Source organism: Rhea americana, unplaced genomic scaffold (assembly GCF_003343005.1).
Source record: "Rhea americana isolate MKP2758 unplaced genomic scaffold, rheAme1 scaffold_14, whole genome shotgun sequence".
In the NCBI taxonomy this organism is placed as follows: Eukaryota; Metazoa; Chordata; class Aves; order Rheiformes; family Rheidae; genus Rhea; species Rhea americana.
The window spans coordinates 8,962,604-8,979,804 of record NW_028185483.1 but is presented as its reverse complement, the minus strand read 5'-3'; the positions used below and the strand labels follow the sequence as shown (position 1 = coordinate 8,979,804).

The 17,201-nt window shown below is 35.3% G+C and overlaps 1 protein-coding gene across 3 annotated transcripts in view; it reads right to left on the bottom strand.

The window, feature by feature from the left end:
- Positions 1-17,201, bottom strand: part of ATP13A3 (ATPase 13A3) — a 58,176-nt gene that overhangs the window by 22,566 nt on the left and 18,409 nt on the right. For all 3 annotated transcript variants that reach the window (XM_085298669.1, XM_085298670.1, XM_085298668.1), the window contains 9 exons: positions 12,472-12,565; positions 10,453-10,626; positions 9,454-9,624; positions 9,055-9,125; positions 5,309-5,389; positions 3,823-3,892; positions 2,882-3,016; positions 1,875-1,947; positions 982-1,113 (listed from right to left, as the gene is read on the bottom strand). In XM_085298669.1, the coding sequence (XP_085154795.1) occupies positions 982-1,113; positions 1,875-1,947; positions 2,882-3,016; positions 3,823-3,892; positions 5,309-5,389; positions 9,055-9,125; positions 9,454-9,624; positions 10,453-10,626; positions 12,472-12,565 (1,001 nt within the window). The remainder of the gene's footprint in view (positions 1-981; positions 1,114-1,874; positions 1,948-2,881; positions 3,017-3,822; positions 3,893-5,308; positions 5,390-9,054; positions 9,126-9,453; positions 9,625-10,452; positions 10,627-12,471; positions 12,566-17,201) is intronic.

Here is a 17,201-nt window from a genome sequence, read left to right as displayed (position 1 = left end):
TCCACAATTTCAGAAACATTTCAGTAGAACAACATACAACTATGCTACTACCCACTTTACTAGCACAGAAGCAGAATTAATGAAGAAGTCATCTGCCCTATGTAACAACTATAGGGCAGAGACCAACAAGCTGTAAGGAGAGACCTATTACCCTTAACTTACCAGATTCCTTGTCCAAATTCTTATTACTATTCTTTCATTCTTCTCCAATACAGATTTTCTGCCTTTTACCCTCATAACAGATAGGTGCAAAATATAGTTCAYTTAAGACAAGCTTCCTTCTCTTGCTGCAATGCTTCACCCTATCACTCAGAATAACTAGAAGCCGAGGGAAATTATTTTTAGCTCCTTAAGTGACTGAAGGCTAGGGTAGCAAACAATTTTATCAGTTACTAGCAGCAGCAAGAGGCTCAATATATTCAAAGAATGTAATCGACAAAACACAGTAGAGTATTGGAACTATGATCTTCTAAATGCTGCCAGGTTTGGACAGGTTTTCCAAGGAATAACAAAAGGACCATCCTACGCACAGTAGCTATCCTTCAACTACTTCCAGTCCCTGGTTTCAGGGTATGCAGGCACAAACTTGAGATAATCTCTTCTGTGTGTTTTTTTTTTTTTTTTTTTTACTACAACAGGACATTCTACTCACTCTTGGAAGCAATTAAAATTAGGCAATGTTTTTTCCAGAGAAACATACTATGTAACTCATTCAGTCCTGATCCCAGTAACACCATCACACCAAAAAGCAATATAACAAACTATGAAGAAAAAAGCTTTCCAACAAGGAACAACATTCATTTTTTTGAGTTGCCAAGCAGTACTAGGCAGCAATAGCAGATAAGCAGAAATATGTAATTATAAGAGATACATATTTCACACAAAATAAACATATCCACTTCTGTTAGAGCATTATGCAAGCACAAGGTATAAACTAGTATTTTTAGATGCACAAAACAAAGATTATAAAGTTTATCTTACCTGTTAACATACTTTCATTTACAATGCAAGTACCACTGAGAAGCACTGCATCACAGGGCATAATGGTCCCATTAGATGGAATCAGCATGACATCTCCAGGCACAAGGTCAGTGGAAAGGATTTCTTCTATTTCTGAGTGTTAAAATACAAACAACTTTAWCTGAAAATAGCCACCATCTATAGTATCCTATATGCAGCTTCACAGCTAAGATTCAAGTAGTGACAATTAAGATGTTCAGTTTTATTAGCAGTATTTCTAAAAGTTGTTGAAAAGATACAAGAGAGCTACTGATAAACAGTAACTCACTTCCATCACAGACTAAATTCTCTGAAGCATACATATTAAGTTTCTCATAACACATGAAAGGAGTCAAATTTATACAAAAATGTATTAACAATTAACTCAAGTTTGGTATAAAGGCATACGTCCAACACAAAGGTACATTTTACGCAACAATTTGTCACACACCAGAACTCAAATATCTTCAGTTGCTGTGGTATCCAAATGATACCACAGGAGTATTCAGGGATCACCTTGCAGTCCCCTGCTGGGTATTAAGTTGTAATGAAGGAAAAAAAAARGGGGTGGAGATTGCAATTTTTTGACCTATAATTGCACATGACGATATACATGGAAAGGTAAATATGAGAAATCTGAACAGAAAAGCACCAAATCTAGATCAAACCTGATACTGGCTAAAAGACCATCTAGAAGTGTATTTCTAAACAGATTACTATCCTATCTTAATACTACTTCAACTTCTCATTTTCCTTTCCAATTTGCTAAGAAATGCAGTTATGTCAAGCTGATCAAAGAAAGAACTGATGTGTACCAACTTGTATACTTGAACTTAATGAACAGTTTAACCTTTCAAACTGCCTGTGCAATTTACCTTGGTTTCCTCTGCAGACAGAAACTCTGACAATGCTGTGAGCTGCTACCATGTCATGTAACATAACATATTGCTGCAAAGGAGGGAAAATGGTTCATTATTCAAAAGCACAGCTTATTTTTTAAACACATATTCTAATTCTATATCATACACACACACACAGACCACATTATAAATATACATATATAATGTGGTCTGTGTGTGTGTGTGTGTGTGTGTGTGTGTGTGTGTGTGTGATTCTTCACTAAGATTCTTTTACAACAAAATATTATTTGAAAATACTCTCTTCAAAATAGTTTAAGAAACTTTTATGGTCAAATAAAGTTTGAGCGTGTCAGCCTGTACAGGTTCCTATTCTTACATAGCATTCTGTAAGCAAATATATCTGCCACACATTTTTATAAAAATGTTTGCTCATTAATTAATTCACATACAAATACTGCAGTTTTTGTTTATGAATTCATATGAGTTTTAACAGTTGTTTTAAAACAAATTTTGGAGGGTTACTGTTAACGACTTGGAGGTAGCTTTTTCTTCTCTTTCTGGTTTGAATTCAGGGTCTACAGTTTAAGAAATACCACTAATTTCCATCAGTCACAGCTTCTAAATCTAGACAGAAAACGCATCACCAATTTAACAACCTACAAGTGTGGCTGSTGCTCAACTCAGTTTTATTTTTTCAAAAAGAAGTGAATAATGCAAGATGGGATCCCTACTGTCAATACTACTTGGTACCTAAATTTCTGTCCCCAAGTTTTATTTAGGTGAGGTGGTGTCTCTCTGAGGAAGCAGGCAAACCTACTGACTCAAGAGCATGAGAAGTCACCAGAGATGGGTCCCAAACAAAACTCTAGATCCAAATTCCTTCAATTTGGGAGAGGGAGAACAAGATAACAAGATTCTACATATATACCTTTAAAAYTCTTAAACATTTGTAGCCGATTTCAAATCAAAATAAAGTTGTAAATGAAGAGTTGAGATGATGCACGTGTTTTCTTTGAACTTACCTTTCTAATGGTGTAGAGTGAGCTAACAATGGATATTACAGACATAATCACAATTGCTAATGCATAGTAGTGATATTCATCAGTGATCCACAATATCACACTGAACAATTGAAAAATGTAAAAAGGATTGAGAACCTAGAAAAGTGACAGAATATTAGGATTAGACCAAAAGATAATATGCAATCTCAGTCAGAATCTTTTTCTTTCATGGAGGAGGAGGAGGAGTTCAGTTTTTCGTACATAAACATGTTTTTCCAAACAGCTCCCTCTTTTTTCACTACCTGCTCAACGTTCCCCAAAAGCACAGTTCTCACTAGAATAGCACATAAGTGCATASCTTTAAGACTAACATTTTCCCCTATACCTCAAAACAAATTTATAGGAAGATTCGATGCAACTTAAGTTAGGATTCTTAACTTTGGACATTTCATTTATATTTCTCATCAACAAATGCACTGACATCTCAATTTTTTACATCATAAAGTCAGGTTGGTTTCTTAATTCAAAAGGTTGTACCATGTACTATTATAACATATAGACTTGAATAACTGATTCAAAGAAAATAGAACAGGTCAAGCAGAGTATATGAAAGAACCCACTGGATGCAATGAATATGTTCTCTGGCATATTCCCCTGGACTGGTAATAGAGAGAGAACACAGCCAGTGGTTGCATGTTTGAAATAAACAGCAAACAAAAACAAAACACACCCCCCCACACACAAACAGGTGCCTACTCTCTCAGGCAGCTGTGAACCTTTAGCTTCTAGCTAAGAATTCTCCTGAATTCGGAGAGATCAGAAAAAGGCCAACATCACTTTGATTTACAGTGGTGAGTTTTAGGGGAATGTTTCTTTATTTTACACAGTTATCACTATTCATAGACCAGTCCAATAGTCCCTGTATTCGAACTAACTTTTAATGATATACCTAAAGATCTTACCTCCTTAATCAGAAGCTTAAAAATGGAAGGCACTTTCACAGCAATTTCATTTACTCCATAGAATATTTTTCTGCATTAAGTAAAACCAAACAGACACATAAAACTTAATCATTTTGAAATAATCCTATAAATATGAAAAAAGTGTAAAGCATTATTCAATATGTGACCCTTTTAATTATCACATTTATTGTTTCAAAAGGAATCTATCAAAATTAAAAGTCTATCTAGTAAGATGCTACACATTTCCAACAGGAAGATAATTATTTCCAAGTTTTAAAGTAACTTAGTTTTTATGTTCTTTCACAATGTTTCCCTATAAACTGTGTATAGTTCCAGTGTTACTAAATTTCTCACTCAAAAACCAGTATGGATTTCTCATTAACTTAAGCTCAAATGAATAAGAAACTCCTACACTATGCACCATTAAAGCCAYATGTAAAACATTTTTCTCAGACTTAAGTTTTCTTTATACTTAACTTTTGTTTCTCAACAGGAACGCTCAAAAAGTTARAAAAAGGTATGTTAATAATTAAAATCAATTATTTCTTATCAACTAGAATTTAAAACGAGTGACATTTAGCCCCAACCAACCACAGACAGATCCATGCAAGCTATGGAACACCCCTCTGCAGCTAACTAAGCTTCCATAATGAAATCCAAATTCTACAAGTTGGAAAGTTTTAGCCTTATCTTCTCAAAACAAAAAATTAATTTAGCCCAGTTTTGCTGCTTACTTGCATCCATCTAATATTCTTTATAACCTAGTAAACTGCCTCCTGTCATAGTGGCTACTAGCCAATGAATCCAAGGAAAGCAAGAAAGCAAGAATGTGATCTCACCCCACATTCCCTTTAACTGTCTGCAGCTTGAGACAAATGTGATCTTTCCATTTAAAGAGTTCTTGATGGACTTTTTTTACCATGAATCAGTCTATTTGACTTTGAATCCATACACACTTTTCAACAATGATAATTTGTTGTGGCAACAGTTTCTACCACTTAAAGATACATTATGTGGAAAAACACCTACTTTTGTTTTATATCTGCTGCCAAGTTTYACTGAATGCCTGCCAATGTCGAGGACAGCAGCAAATAACTGCTATTACTATTTTTGTACAGATTTTATTTCAGTTTTATTTTAAGTAGAGTAAAATAAAGTGTCATAAATACATTCTATTATTAGTTTCAAACAACAGTTCCCACTCCCTTGCTCAGTGTAGGATCTATCATGGGAAAAGTAACCCAGCTCAATTTCAGAGACTAGTTCCTATCCAAGACATACAGGAAAAAAAAACTCTGCATTTCATAACTTTTAAGTTTTGGTTTAGTTTCCAAGGCAGACCTACCTAATGACAGGTTTCTCTGAGGAAAAGTTAACAGCATAACAGCTTAAGTTTTTACCCTTAATTTTCTTCCACTTTTTGTAAAACCTTAGGAATACAGATAATACCATGAAAACAATTTTTCCTCAAATACTGTAAAATTACCTGTAATCATGGATCGCCTTTGTCAATCCTGTGCTGTGTTCATTATGAATTGAAGAACAGAATGTAGATTCATCTAGCCCCCTAAAAGAAATGAAAGCAATAAGTTATTTATGAAACCTGAGATGCAAAACGAAGCATTCAGTAACTTAACTCACGACAGAGGTCTAACTTTTTTTGTGTCATGTTACGAAAGAACAACGTCAGCCTATTGATTATTGCTTTTCTAACTGTTTTTGTCATATAACTGTAAATACCAGGGAGACATTAAAAGCAGTCTTCTCATTGGCATGTCTTGCTCTGAAAGATAGTCATCTTTTATTTTTATTTCAATGAAAGTTCAAATAAATTTCAGGAAGGAAGGAAGAATTCTAGGATAACTGGCATTCAAGGTTAAAAAGTGAACAAATTTACATCATATTGTATGAAATCAATATGGATTCATATTCCAAACTATTTATTTCATTTGCCTCTAACAGGTACTGAAAGCATTKTAGAAGCACTACAAAATTCATCTATCAAATAGCTCTATACTGAAGCTATTTGGTAGCACCTTTCTATTAAAACTTGATTCATAAATAGATAAGGTACAGTCTGCATTTCAAGTAATTTCTCAGCACTAGAAGGCTATCATCTTTGCATAACTTACTGATACAGAAGGAAATACTGTGACTTAGAAGATCAAGAGATAAGAGAGTCTGTTTTAAAATATGTTATCCTGTTCTGCAGCTATGGGATCATTTCAACCACCAAACTCACTAAATTGGATATGCCCAATATCCAGGCATTTGCTGACTGAAGTAGTGTGGATGCACAAGAATTCTCCATTATCTTCCTTATACAGATGGCTTTTACAGATAACATGACACAACTAGTGCTATTCCATATAAGTCTTTTTACATTGGATATTTGTTATCTACGGAAAATGATTTAGAGCTGTTCCAGTGAAGAAAAACCCATTTACTGTGCATAGTAAAAGCTGTTTGCATTCACTAGAACATGGGGAAAGAGCTAGAGAGCCTCACTATTGCAAAGACTAGGATCACTTTCCCATCAAATTCTGCTATAAGTATATAAAAGTAGAATGCAAAGTTTTATGAAACAGAAACTGAGCTCTGGCCACAATGTTGGTTTTTTTTTCTTCCCTTAATTCAAGGCTTCCCTAAATATATTTCAAGTTTAAGAATTTTAAAGTTACACTTTTATATCAATAAACATACAGTGCCTTTCCTCCCATTCTATCCCAATTCAATTTTCTTTTTTCCTGCCTAAAAGAAAACTAACAGTGAGTTTAAGGAGAGCTCCTAAAACTAAGTGCTATACATGCAAATATGCATACCTGTGTAATACTCACGCTACTGAAATGCTTTYACCAGGATAAGTTCTGTGTGTTGTATCAGACATCAGTCCCTAACTGTAGTTCTCAGCAYAGCCCTTATCTGTCCCTCTACTTTCCACTGACTGATACAGACGCAGAGCTGCCTTCTGTTCTATTCTAGTCACTTTCTATTGTATTTTTCAGAACTTCTCTAATTTTTGCCTGCAAGGGCACCCTGTGCACCCATAAAGTACTCATCAGTTCACTCAGATTCAGTTGATGCTAGTTAAAACAAAGCAGACATACAGGGTCAAAGTTGCATCCTTTTTGGCTATATAAGCAAGTCAGATTTAATTTAAGAACAATTACACTTACATTTCCTGTGTTTGAAACTGATCTTAATGCTAAAATATTATAAAAAGTACAATGATCATGAAATTCAAGCTATAACCTAATCAGTTGCCCAGAAAAACTTAATTTACTTCCCACTTGTATTGTGATAAGTATTCAATTATGCTGTCAAACTATTTTGCTGTTTGAATACTTGCATAATTCACTGCACAAAATAAACTTTGAAATTATCTTTATTATGCAGCGTTGTGCTTATGCCACAACTAAAGCTGTATCTCTAAATCTTTCCCTAGGTTTTTTTTTGTAGGTTTTTTTGTTTATTAATACAGATGGGGTAGACTTTGTAGTAAAATCCACAAGGAAAGAGATACAGCTTTAAACCTACAATATGATTTGCATAACCATACCTCTAATACTACAACCATGTCCAATYCACTTCACAAGAAAGGGAAAGCTTTAAACTTTTCTCTAGCTTTGTGCAAGAGTGACTTAATACTGTCCCAGTCTCAGGAATGTCTCAGATATAGCCATTTCTCCTCTTTATTATCTGTCTGTTAAATACTGCCTTCCAGCTCTACTACGGTACCTGACTAAACAAGTGGTCAGGCTCAAAGGTTGTTAACACAAACAAATGAAAATTTGGCATTTTAGCAGGAATGCGATTGACTACACGCTCACATAACTTCACAGGCATATCTGAGATGTTTCAAGGGCTTATAACTCGGCTGAGTTATCACAGCAGCATCAAAAGGCGGTCAAACACCAACAAATGCCAAATTTCAAGTCACTGTTTTTAGGGGAAAAAAAAAGCTGTTCTTTAGCATTAAACATATGAATTCATATGAGTTTTCTCTATACCATTTCTTAACAAAAAGTAGTTTTTCCTCTACATTTTTTAAACTCCTCTGCTGAAAATACTTCATTTGAACAGTTTACAGAGCTAGCAACAGTATAAGCAAGACAACAAGACCCTGTAATGAAAAATGACAACCATCACTACCTGAACTCCTTTAATTCATGGGAGGCTTAACATTAAAAATGCATACAAGGCTTTCAATTMTTTACAGATGATCCGAGGCCTTTCYACCCTCCCACAGGAAGGCTTCTGTTTTGTAACTGCTTGCATTATGAACAGTTAGTTTCTTTAAATTACTGAGAATTTTTCATACTGTTTGCATGTCCTTTTTTTGAAGAGCAAAAAACATTTGCAGACTACACTTTTTAATGGAATTTTGGTTATTTTTTCTTCTGTCACTAGTCATTTGATTTTGCTCTGTATTAATGCTMGGACTTACATTTCCATTTGGTGGTTCAATGCAGCGAACTGATTTAAGTTTAGAGAAGTTGTATCTTTGATCTAAACTTCCTGTTTTAATAAGCAGATGTCAAAAATGGAGATGCTTGGTTTTGCATGTATTTAGTACTACAGGAAGAACTTATCAGTAACATCAGAAAACAGAACTTCAATCTTGGTACCGCATTACTGCTGGATAAAAGTAATACAACTCTTGGCATTCAATGAGTACAACTACTACTGCCCACTAAAAGCTATTTTCCATTAAGGTGAGACATCTTTCCCCGTGTTACCTGTTTTGTTACTAAAGAGGCACCAATTTCTACTCAGCTGGATTAGATGTAGCAGCACACACGTATACAAATTTGTGCAACTACTTATTTGGTGAATTCCCCTCTTCTGGGATACTCCTTTGGGGTCTTGCTCAGCAGCAATGCAAAAGGCATAAATAATTCCATCAGAAAGAACATTTTTGACCGTTTATAAGAGTAGAACTGCCAGCTATCAAATACTGTGATTATGTTATTTAACATACCAAGACCAGACATAAGCCTACAGTGGCATGAAGCCTGTCACTCTATAAAAKTCACACTCAGGAAAGGTAGATTAACCAAAAATCTTTCTAAAAGTTACACAAAGTTAAATCTTTCTGCTCTTGCAATGACTTAGAGAAAGATTCAAAGAGCAAAAATGACTAGTCAGAATAAGATTAACATCTTCACAATTGTTTTAGGCATGTTATATTTCCAAAAATGCAGTGTAATGCAAGAAGAAAAATATCCTTACCGTACAACATCAAAACTTTGAACTGAATCACTCCAGAAATATTTCACACTATGATGTGTGAAATAACGAATCTGCAAGGAAAACAGACACAGATATTAAACTGGAACTGCTTAAAATCTTTCTTCTGACTTAACAGATTTTGAACAGTGACAGAAAGTCAATTTAGAAAAAAAATACTATGACAAGAAAACTAGATAGCTTACTTTCAGAATGATCTTTCAAGCATTTCACARTCTCCTGAAAGACACGCTATCAAGCAAGAGATTTGTGCTTCACTCAAAGAGCCAGTTAGCTTTTTGGTCAAACTAAATCACATGTACTGCACTGTGTATGTTCACACTAGATACTGCTTGYAAAGGCTTTGAAACTTAGCAAGTGCAATACTGCAGGTCTACTTACAGGCAAATATTTTTTCAAATCATTTTTAATCTCTTCTGCAGAAGTTTCACAGAAGTGAACAGCATGGCCATTTGAAACCTTGTGTATAATAGGTTTAGGACTCTGTAAAGAAACAGCTCCCAAAGAAGGCATAACGCGAACCTTTGCACAGAACCATATCTTGAATTCATCCTTTAAAAAAGGAAAAAAAAAAAAAAAAAAAAAAAAAAAAAAAAAAAAAAAAAAAAAAAAAAAAAAAGAGTTAAAACAACATTTAAACAGTGTTTTTCTACAGTTGCTGTAGTAATGTGTCAGTAATAAATGACAGACTATCAGTCTCATATATATAGATATAGATGATAGGTCCAAATTAGTATTAGTTACCGTAAAAATACATTTCTTTCCACAATTACAAAAGTTTCTCTTCTGCACTAGAAGATTTTAAAGCAATGAACCTTGACACATAACTTGGAAAACCTTAGTCCTTTCGTAGGAACTATGGTACTACAGTACCTTCAGCTAGCTGCACCTATCCTGCCACCTCAAATAATTGTGGACTGAACATAAGATCACAACCAGTGATTGCACACAGCAATTGCATAGGAAGAATATCATCTGAGATCAAGCCACACTTGCATTCAGTTTCACATTAACTCAGCAAGTTTAAGCTTCTGTTTGCTGACCAAGAAGGATCTGGGGAAAAACCRGAGAACCACCAAGCGTCAAGTTATGCGAACAAGGTATACATTTTGTAACCCATGATGACGCAAGTCTTTTATTTTACCCTTAACAGCTGAAAGCAAAGAYCTTTTCTTTTCATCACRTCCTCTGCATACAGCTGTCAGCCTYCCCATATAAGAAGCAAAGCTACATACAATACAGAGGAGTACAATTCAGCAATGTTATAAGGTAAAATCAATCTCCCTAGCAGGTAAGAAATTGTGTATTTCAGCAAGCAGCAAGAGGGATACGAAATTACTCTGGACTTGCAAAAGCGCCTTCTCCTACATATAGACTTACAGTTGTTCTCAGCAGAACCACTCCACAGTCTTTAAGCATAGTCCTTTTGCATGTTGCTTCCACACGCCACTTAGGCATCCAGTAGAGGAGGAGGAGAAGAAAGCCTCCAGAACAGATAACTCCTACAGTAACTAGCACCAGCTTCCAACGGCACAGATCATAACCATAGATCTCCTGTAAGGAAAGAGAAACATGTAACAATGATCCTCTTGATTGCTCTGGCTCGGAAGTCAACATTATCTTTTTATAGACTGTGGTAGACAAAAGAATTCAAGTTTCAAAGTCATTTTCTCCTCCTTCACTCGATGGTGGGGGAAGGGTGGTGCAAGAAAAAAAAAAGACAGCTGTTTTTAGTCAGAAGTAAAGATTAATGAAACCCTCACAAAGGCAAAGCATGCACACCTATTTAAAATAGTTCATTACAGGACCTGCTTCTTCTCTGGACTGCTCCTTAAAGACTTAGATTGTAATGTAACCTGCCCTAACTCTCAGCAAAGGACCAAATTTTTCTCCATGACTGTGAGCAGTAGACAGCAAAACCTGTCTCAGGATTTAAAAGCAAAAGGATATTTGGCTTTGCAAACATTGATTTTAATTTACTAGCATTTATTGGCTAGCATATATAGTTTTGAATTACTGGTACTAACAGATTTCCATAATACCTTCTAAATAAGTGTGTTTAAATGTTTTAGTAGAACTAGATTATTTTGCCTGCTGTTTAACAAGTAATGATAGTGTGAAACATAAAGGCACTCCAGGCAGCACTCTCAAAGGTTATATATCTTCCCAAATGGAAAAATCCTCTTCCCTCATTAAAGAAATCCTTTAAGTATCAAGTGCACTTTGGTCAAAGGCAAGCATCAACTTAAACTGGTAACAGCCAGGAACAGAAAATAATTCAATGCTTTACCAGATGCTCTGTTACATTCTTGAATTTCACAATATATCATTAAATTATAGTTCCTGCTCCAAAACAGCAGCAATTTCCCATTAAGTCCCACCTGTATTGTCCATATTAACACTGACTTTTGCAATATMTTTTGTAATTTTCATTAAACGCTACCAGAAATTCATTTAAATAACTTTAGTAAAAGGTTTTAAGCTTGTTTTTATCAGCTGAGAAAGCTACAGAAATGGTGACAAAACCCATTCTCTCATTTTTACCCTCAAAGCACTGGAGAAAGCATTTATTCGTTCTTAAARAGTAGGAGAGGTTAATGCTTCTTCTCAGGCAACACAAAATTAGTTTCCTTAAAAAGCATTTATTTTAGTGACGGGACTCTAACCAGCTCAGTTTTGTTTTTTGTTGCAAGGCTTAGGCTAGTCTCCATCTTACAGCTAGTCTAATAAAGAGCAATTTTTCCTAGGAGTGTGCAGGAAGAGCAATTCAGGAATTCAATTCGCAGGAGTTAGCCATTGCTCAAAATAAAAATACCAACACATTCCATATATCCCTTGCTATATCTAAAAATGGACTAGAAATTTAAAGATCAAATGCCATTGGTTTCCTCTCAAAGTTAACTCCTATGACTTCCAGGCCGAACAGTAAGAGATGGCATTGCYGTGGCAGGAAGTAAAGTTTTAATTATGGAATGGGGAATCTTATCTGCACAAACTCACCAAGAGCATGCACAAATACAATTAGATTACAGAGAGTTTGCCTGGTTTCAACCACAAGAAAAAGGGTCTAGGATTTGCAGAAAAACTGTGTTTCACTGCTATTTTCCTTTAAATAATGCTTTCAGGTATCAACACCTGATATCTTTGGGACTGATGACCTCAAAAAATGCAGCCAACCCAGCATCTACGCAAAGGCTTCCAGCAAAGAAGTTCCCCTTTCCCAGTACTAGGTTTCATAATACCAAAAAAAAACCAAAACAAAAAAAAAACACTTTTATAAAACTGCTAAGGTATTTTAAATCGAGACAGTCCATCACCTGAGCTAGTATGCCACCTCTAGGAAGAAAACAAATAAAGATGTTTTTTTACTGTAAGAAATTAGACAATAGAATTAATTACCATCTCCTCCTCCTCTGCTTTATTGACAAACTTCTTTTCTTCTTTCTCCATGTTTAGTGTGATATGGAACTTCTTAATTTGAGATATGGAAGACCTTTAACAACAAACAATTAAAAATTGAAGCAGTATTATTGATCTTATATTCAAGTCTTACAGTGTTTTTTTAGTGAGTGCACAAACAAAATGCAGGGACAACTTATTAGCCTTAGTGTAACCTCAGCAAGTGTCCTAAAGAGTCAAAAAWAAGTCCTGCTGTTCAAAGTTCACCTCTCAGAAAAAAAACATGAATTAAAATATATTTTGCACTATCTAATTTCCAATCTAATAAGCTTTAACAAACAGCCACTGTACYATGGCTGTCTGAAGACATACTTTACAGTCATTAATTAATTCTCCAAGCTCCTGAAGAACATGGAGACATCCATTTCACTATTTGCTTGGAAATTATGCAAATTTCAGWGATTTGTTTAGTCTCACAGGAAATCAAGGAGAGCAAGGAACAAACTTAGACTTGTGAAAGTCAACTACTCTGGCCAGAAAGCCAGATGACATTTCTTTACAAGATGTATATTTATATATCTTAGTTTGTAGCATACTAGTTTCCAGTAGCAATAACCCGAAGAGCTCAGTCAGAAGTATTAAGATGGAACATCGGATGAATACAAGTGAAACATACTGCAGGAACACTACACTGTGAAGAAGGGAAGAGAGGAGCTTGTACCATTTTAACTTGGTTATGTTCTACATATWGCCAGCAATTGTTTTTTAAATATACTCTAAATTTCATGATGGAATGTAAATGAAACTTGTAAAAAAAAGCTTTAAAAATAAGTGAAGATCACACATTCCTATTATTTCATACTGCAATAGTTGCAATTAGATGCTATTAAAAGGTATTTCCTCCACAAGGAAAGGCATTATACACCCAGGRATGTGCACAYSTCAYCTTAGCAGAAAAGTAACTGTGTTCTTTCAATGSCAACCATGCTAAAAAATTAAAGTTGTCAAATCAAACAGCTACATTTTGGAAATTAAAGCTTCATCTAACCTTCATGTGGTTATTCATTTGGTTGCTTTTCACAAATTAGATACAGTTTAATTAATGAACTTGTATCCCATTTCCAGAGGGCCAYCTATCATAGTCAAAATACAGAATAACTAGTGCTACCTGCCAAAGCAGGATTCAATATCATTTGCTGCATTGACATGAGTAACCCTTGCTTTTATTACTGCACATACACAAATACCTCTGAAGATAGAGCTTACTAACATAGTATTTAAGTGTTCCTCAAATATTAAGGATTCACATTCATAGCACAACTAGTAAAAAGGCTATAGTAACAGTAATTTATCTGGCAAGAAGCTGTCACAAAAAAAGTTAAAGTGAAAGCCATCAATGTAATGACTTCTTAAGTTACCCAGAAGACTAGAATGCAACTATTCAAAATACTTAGCATTATGTAGTATTATAATTAAAGTACAACTGTCACCAAGGACTTTGCTGTCATTAMGTCCTCAGCACATTCACAAATCAAATCACCACATCTCAAGCCAGGCACTCTGAAAATAAGGCCCTGATTCTGTACACTTATATTCATTCAGCAGGTCTTTCCTCAGCTCCCACAGTTAAACAATCATTGCCCCTTTGCRTGGTTTCTGCAAGCTATAACCTTCCTTCTAAATATGCCGAGAAATGAAGTAGAAATCCAACAGAAAAGGTTTCCTTTGCTACATAAATCTGAATCTTCTTAGAAATCTACTCCCAGTAGTAAATAAGGTTCCAATGGGAAAAATGCATGCTCACAAAATTAAGAACTGAATGAAAACACAAAGGTCTCAGTTACAGGTGAAATAGCATTTCATAAATTGAGTGCTTAATACAATTTCTATTTTGTTCTGAATCAAAAAGCTAATTTGTTAAAACTGTCCCCTTTGATAGAAATACCAGTTCACTCATTGTATTATTAAACTGATTTTTTTTAATTACTACCCAATACTGAACTATGAATACCTTCCACATTTTTGATTAATTTGGGAATTGGAAGATGTGCGCCACTGACACATCCTTAACTATTATACATATCATGTAAGTTCTTAAAAAAAWTTGTTTAAATTGCCACTTATCTTTACTAGAGAGCTTTTTATTTGAGGGGAAAAATATATATGGAAGCCACTTTAAAATGTGTGTACTAAATCTATGCAAGGTTGCTAAGAAAGCTCATGAGGCTAATCTTTGAACTAAGGAAGTCAAAAACTTTTATGCACACGGCACAAATCACATTTTTTAGAAGTTGTAACTGGAAAAGCTTTATGTACTCAGTGAATTACAGTTCTAACAGAGGCCACAGCTCCATCAGAATTACTTTATTTTTCATACTTGAACTAGTTTGCTCTTCAACAAATATCCATTTGTGTTGTGCACCGCAACATCAAAATCTGTTGGGGCMCAGAGAACTCAGCTCCTGAGGAGTACCCCTAGCTACAACCATACTTGATACAAACGTTACATCTAGCAATGGTGTAGCCAGCATGTTGAAACAGGCACCTCAACCAGCATCAGGGCAACAGGAAAAACACAGCTGCTTTAATCTGGAGCAGTTTCACAGCTGGGAAGGAGCATCAGTTGCCAGTCTGAGGCAACACAACGGGGAACCTCGGTGCTTGGACCACCAGTAACAACTCTCAGGACTTAACGGGCTCTTTGAACGGCTGGGCAGAATCACCCAGGGAGCACATGAGGAACGCTGGAAAGACTATTTCTGACTCATGTTATTAGCTCTACCTGCATTATTTCATATAGGTTCATTTACTACGTAACATTCAACCACTATACACAWTCCTCTGTTTCACATTCTGCTTTAGTTTTCCATATTAAGCTCAAACTCTCAAAACCAAAATTCTAACCTAAGATCATTAGAGATATTTTCCTTAGTTGATGGACCATGAAAATTGCARTTCAGGAAAGAACAGTACTTTTTCCTCAAACTCCCTCTTTCAGCACATTGTCAATCTACTTCATCATCAAGAATTCAAATGCCTAACTGCCTTGGATTTATTTCTCACCGCTCTGTTGAAAGTTTTATGGTTGAACAATAATACCATGGGTGCCACAGAGCCGCCTTCATTGCAGGCAACTTCAGATTGCTGGGTCAGACTGAAGAAGAAGTGGCAGAGTTTCAGCAGCTCAGGAAAGACTAGCAATCTGTTTATTCTTTACTTCCTTCTTTCCATAATATGATGAGAAATAAAAGATATTAATGATTTAAATAAATATTTAAGTAAGTATTTAAACACAAACCTGACACTTTTCAAAATACCACTTACTGTTACTTGAGGGAGGGTTGAGACACACTTACAAAAAGCAATTTGGACTTAGCCATGTTCGAATAGAAAGTGTCTCTGATGCAGAGGCTGCCAAATAACCTCTCTCCGGGATAAATTCCCTAGAGCAAATATCTTACATCCTACTTTCTCTTTTTTTCTATCTCTTGGCTCATAAAACAAATTTTAATATTCTGAGCTACAATCTACTTGAGTCAGAAGGGTGTGAGACCACACATCTATAGCCATGTAAGTGTTCTCTTCAGAAATAGATTTTTTTTTAAATTTATTTGGCAAGCAGAGTGAACAACCCAGTTTCCCCATATTGTGGATGAGGGCTCTAGTTACTGCTAAGTTGTGTGGGAGAAATCAGCCTTCTATGGAGAGCAGCTCCCTGAAACCACCTAAGGCAAACAGACCCCTGCAGAGAGCCAAGTTTCAGTCTCCACACTCCACATTGGTCCAGAGTGGCAGTTGAGCAACAATTTYTTCCACAGCTCCAGAGGTAAAGAAAGATTTCAAAATTCACTTCAAGTCTTTGTCTGTCTCCACAGTTCCTTCTTCCACTCTCCATTTAGCAAACCACAGCAATAGCAGCAGTATTTTTCCCCTTTTAAAGAAAGGGGCCAAACCCAATACAGTGAAAGTTAGTGCCCTCCACAGCTTTTACACTTGCATAATTTTTGTTCCCTGAGCTACTATTGTATTATCTAAGCATACTCCAGTGTCAGAAAAGTAAGAAGTATCCAAAAAGTCAGTGCAAAAAGTCCGAGTGGTRAACTGCAGTTCAAGAATGAATTCACTCACATTTTTAGAACAGCAAAAGTATAAAATAACAAACAGTATAGAGATCAGCTGAATAGTCTCTAATTTTAATATATTTCCAAAAGAACAAGTTTGAATCATAAGCTTAAGGAATAATTCTGCAACTTTAAAGAAGTATGTCAAAATCAATTTAAATTGCATTTGCTGTTTGCCTCAGTCCTTATGAAAAAGTTGAGGCTGAGAGAGCACCTGCAGTTTCAGTCAGTCATGCTTTAGAGCTAATGTAAATCACAAATTAGATCACAGGAAAAAATATGCCATTGYACAGACTTATAAAGTTGCATGCACTGCTGGTAATGAAGAAAGAGTTGCATTTTATTCTGATTTACTACACTAACATTTATTTCTTGATCTACCCTGACTAAACAACCAAGATGCCCAGTAGTTTCACCAAAATATTTACTGGCAATAAACATTTATCAGTAGAACAAAGACATGCAATTAAATTCATGGCATAGTTATTTAGGAAAATGTTGTTGAAGAACTAGAGTCTCAAATAATCACTATGCGTAAAGAGTTCTGCAAATCATAAAGTACTACCAGCTCATCTGAAATCAGTTTTCTAACATTTGACATTAAAATAT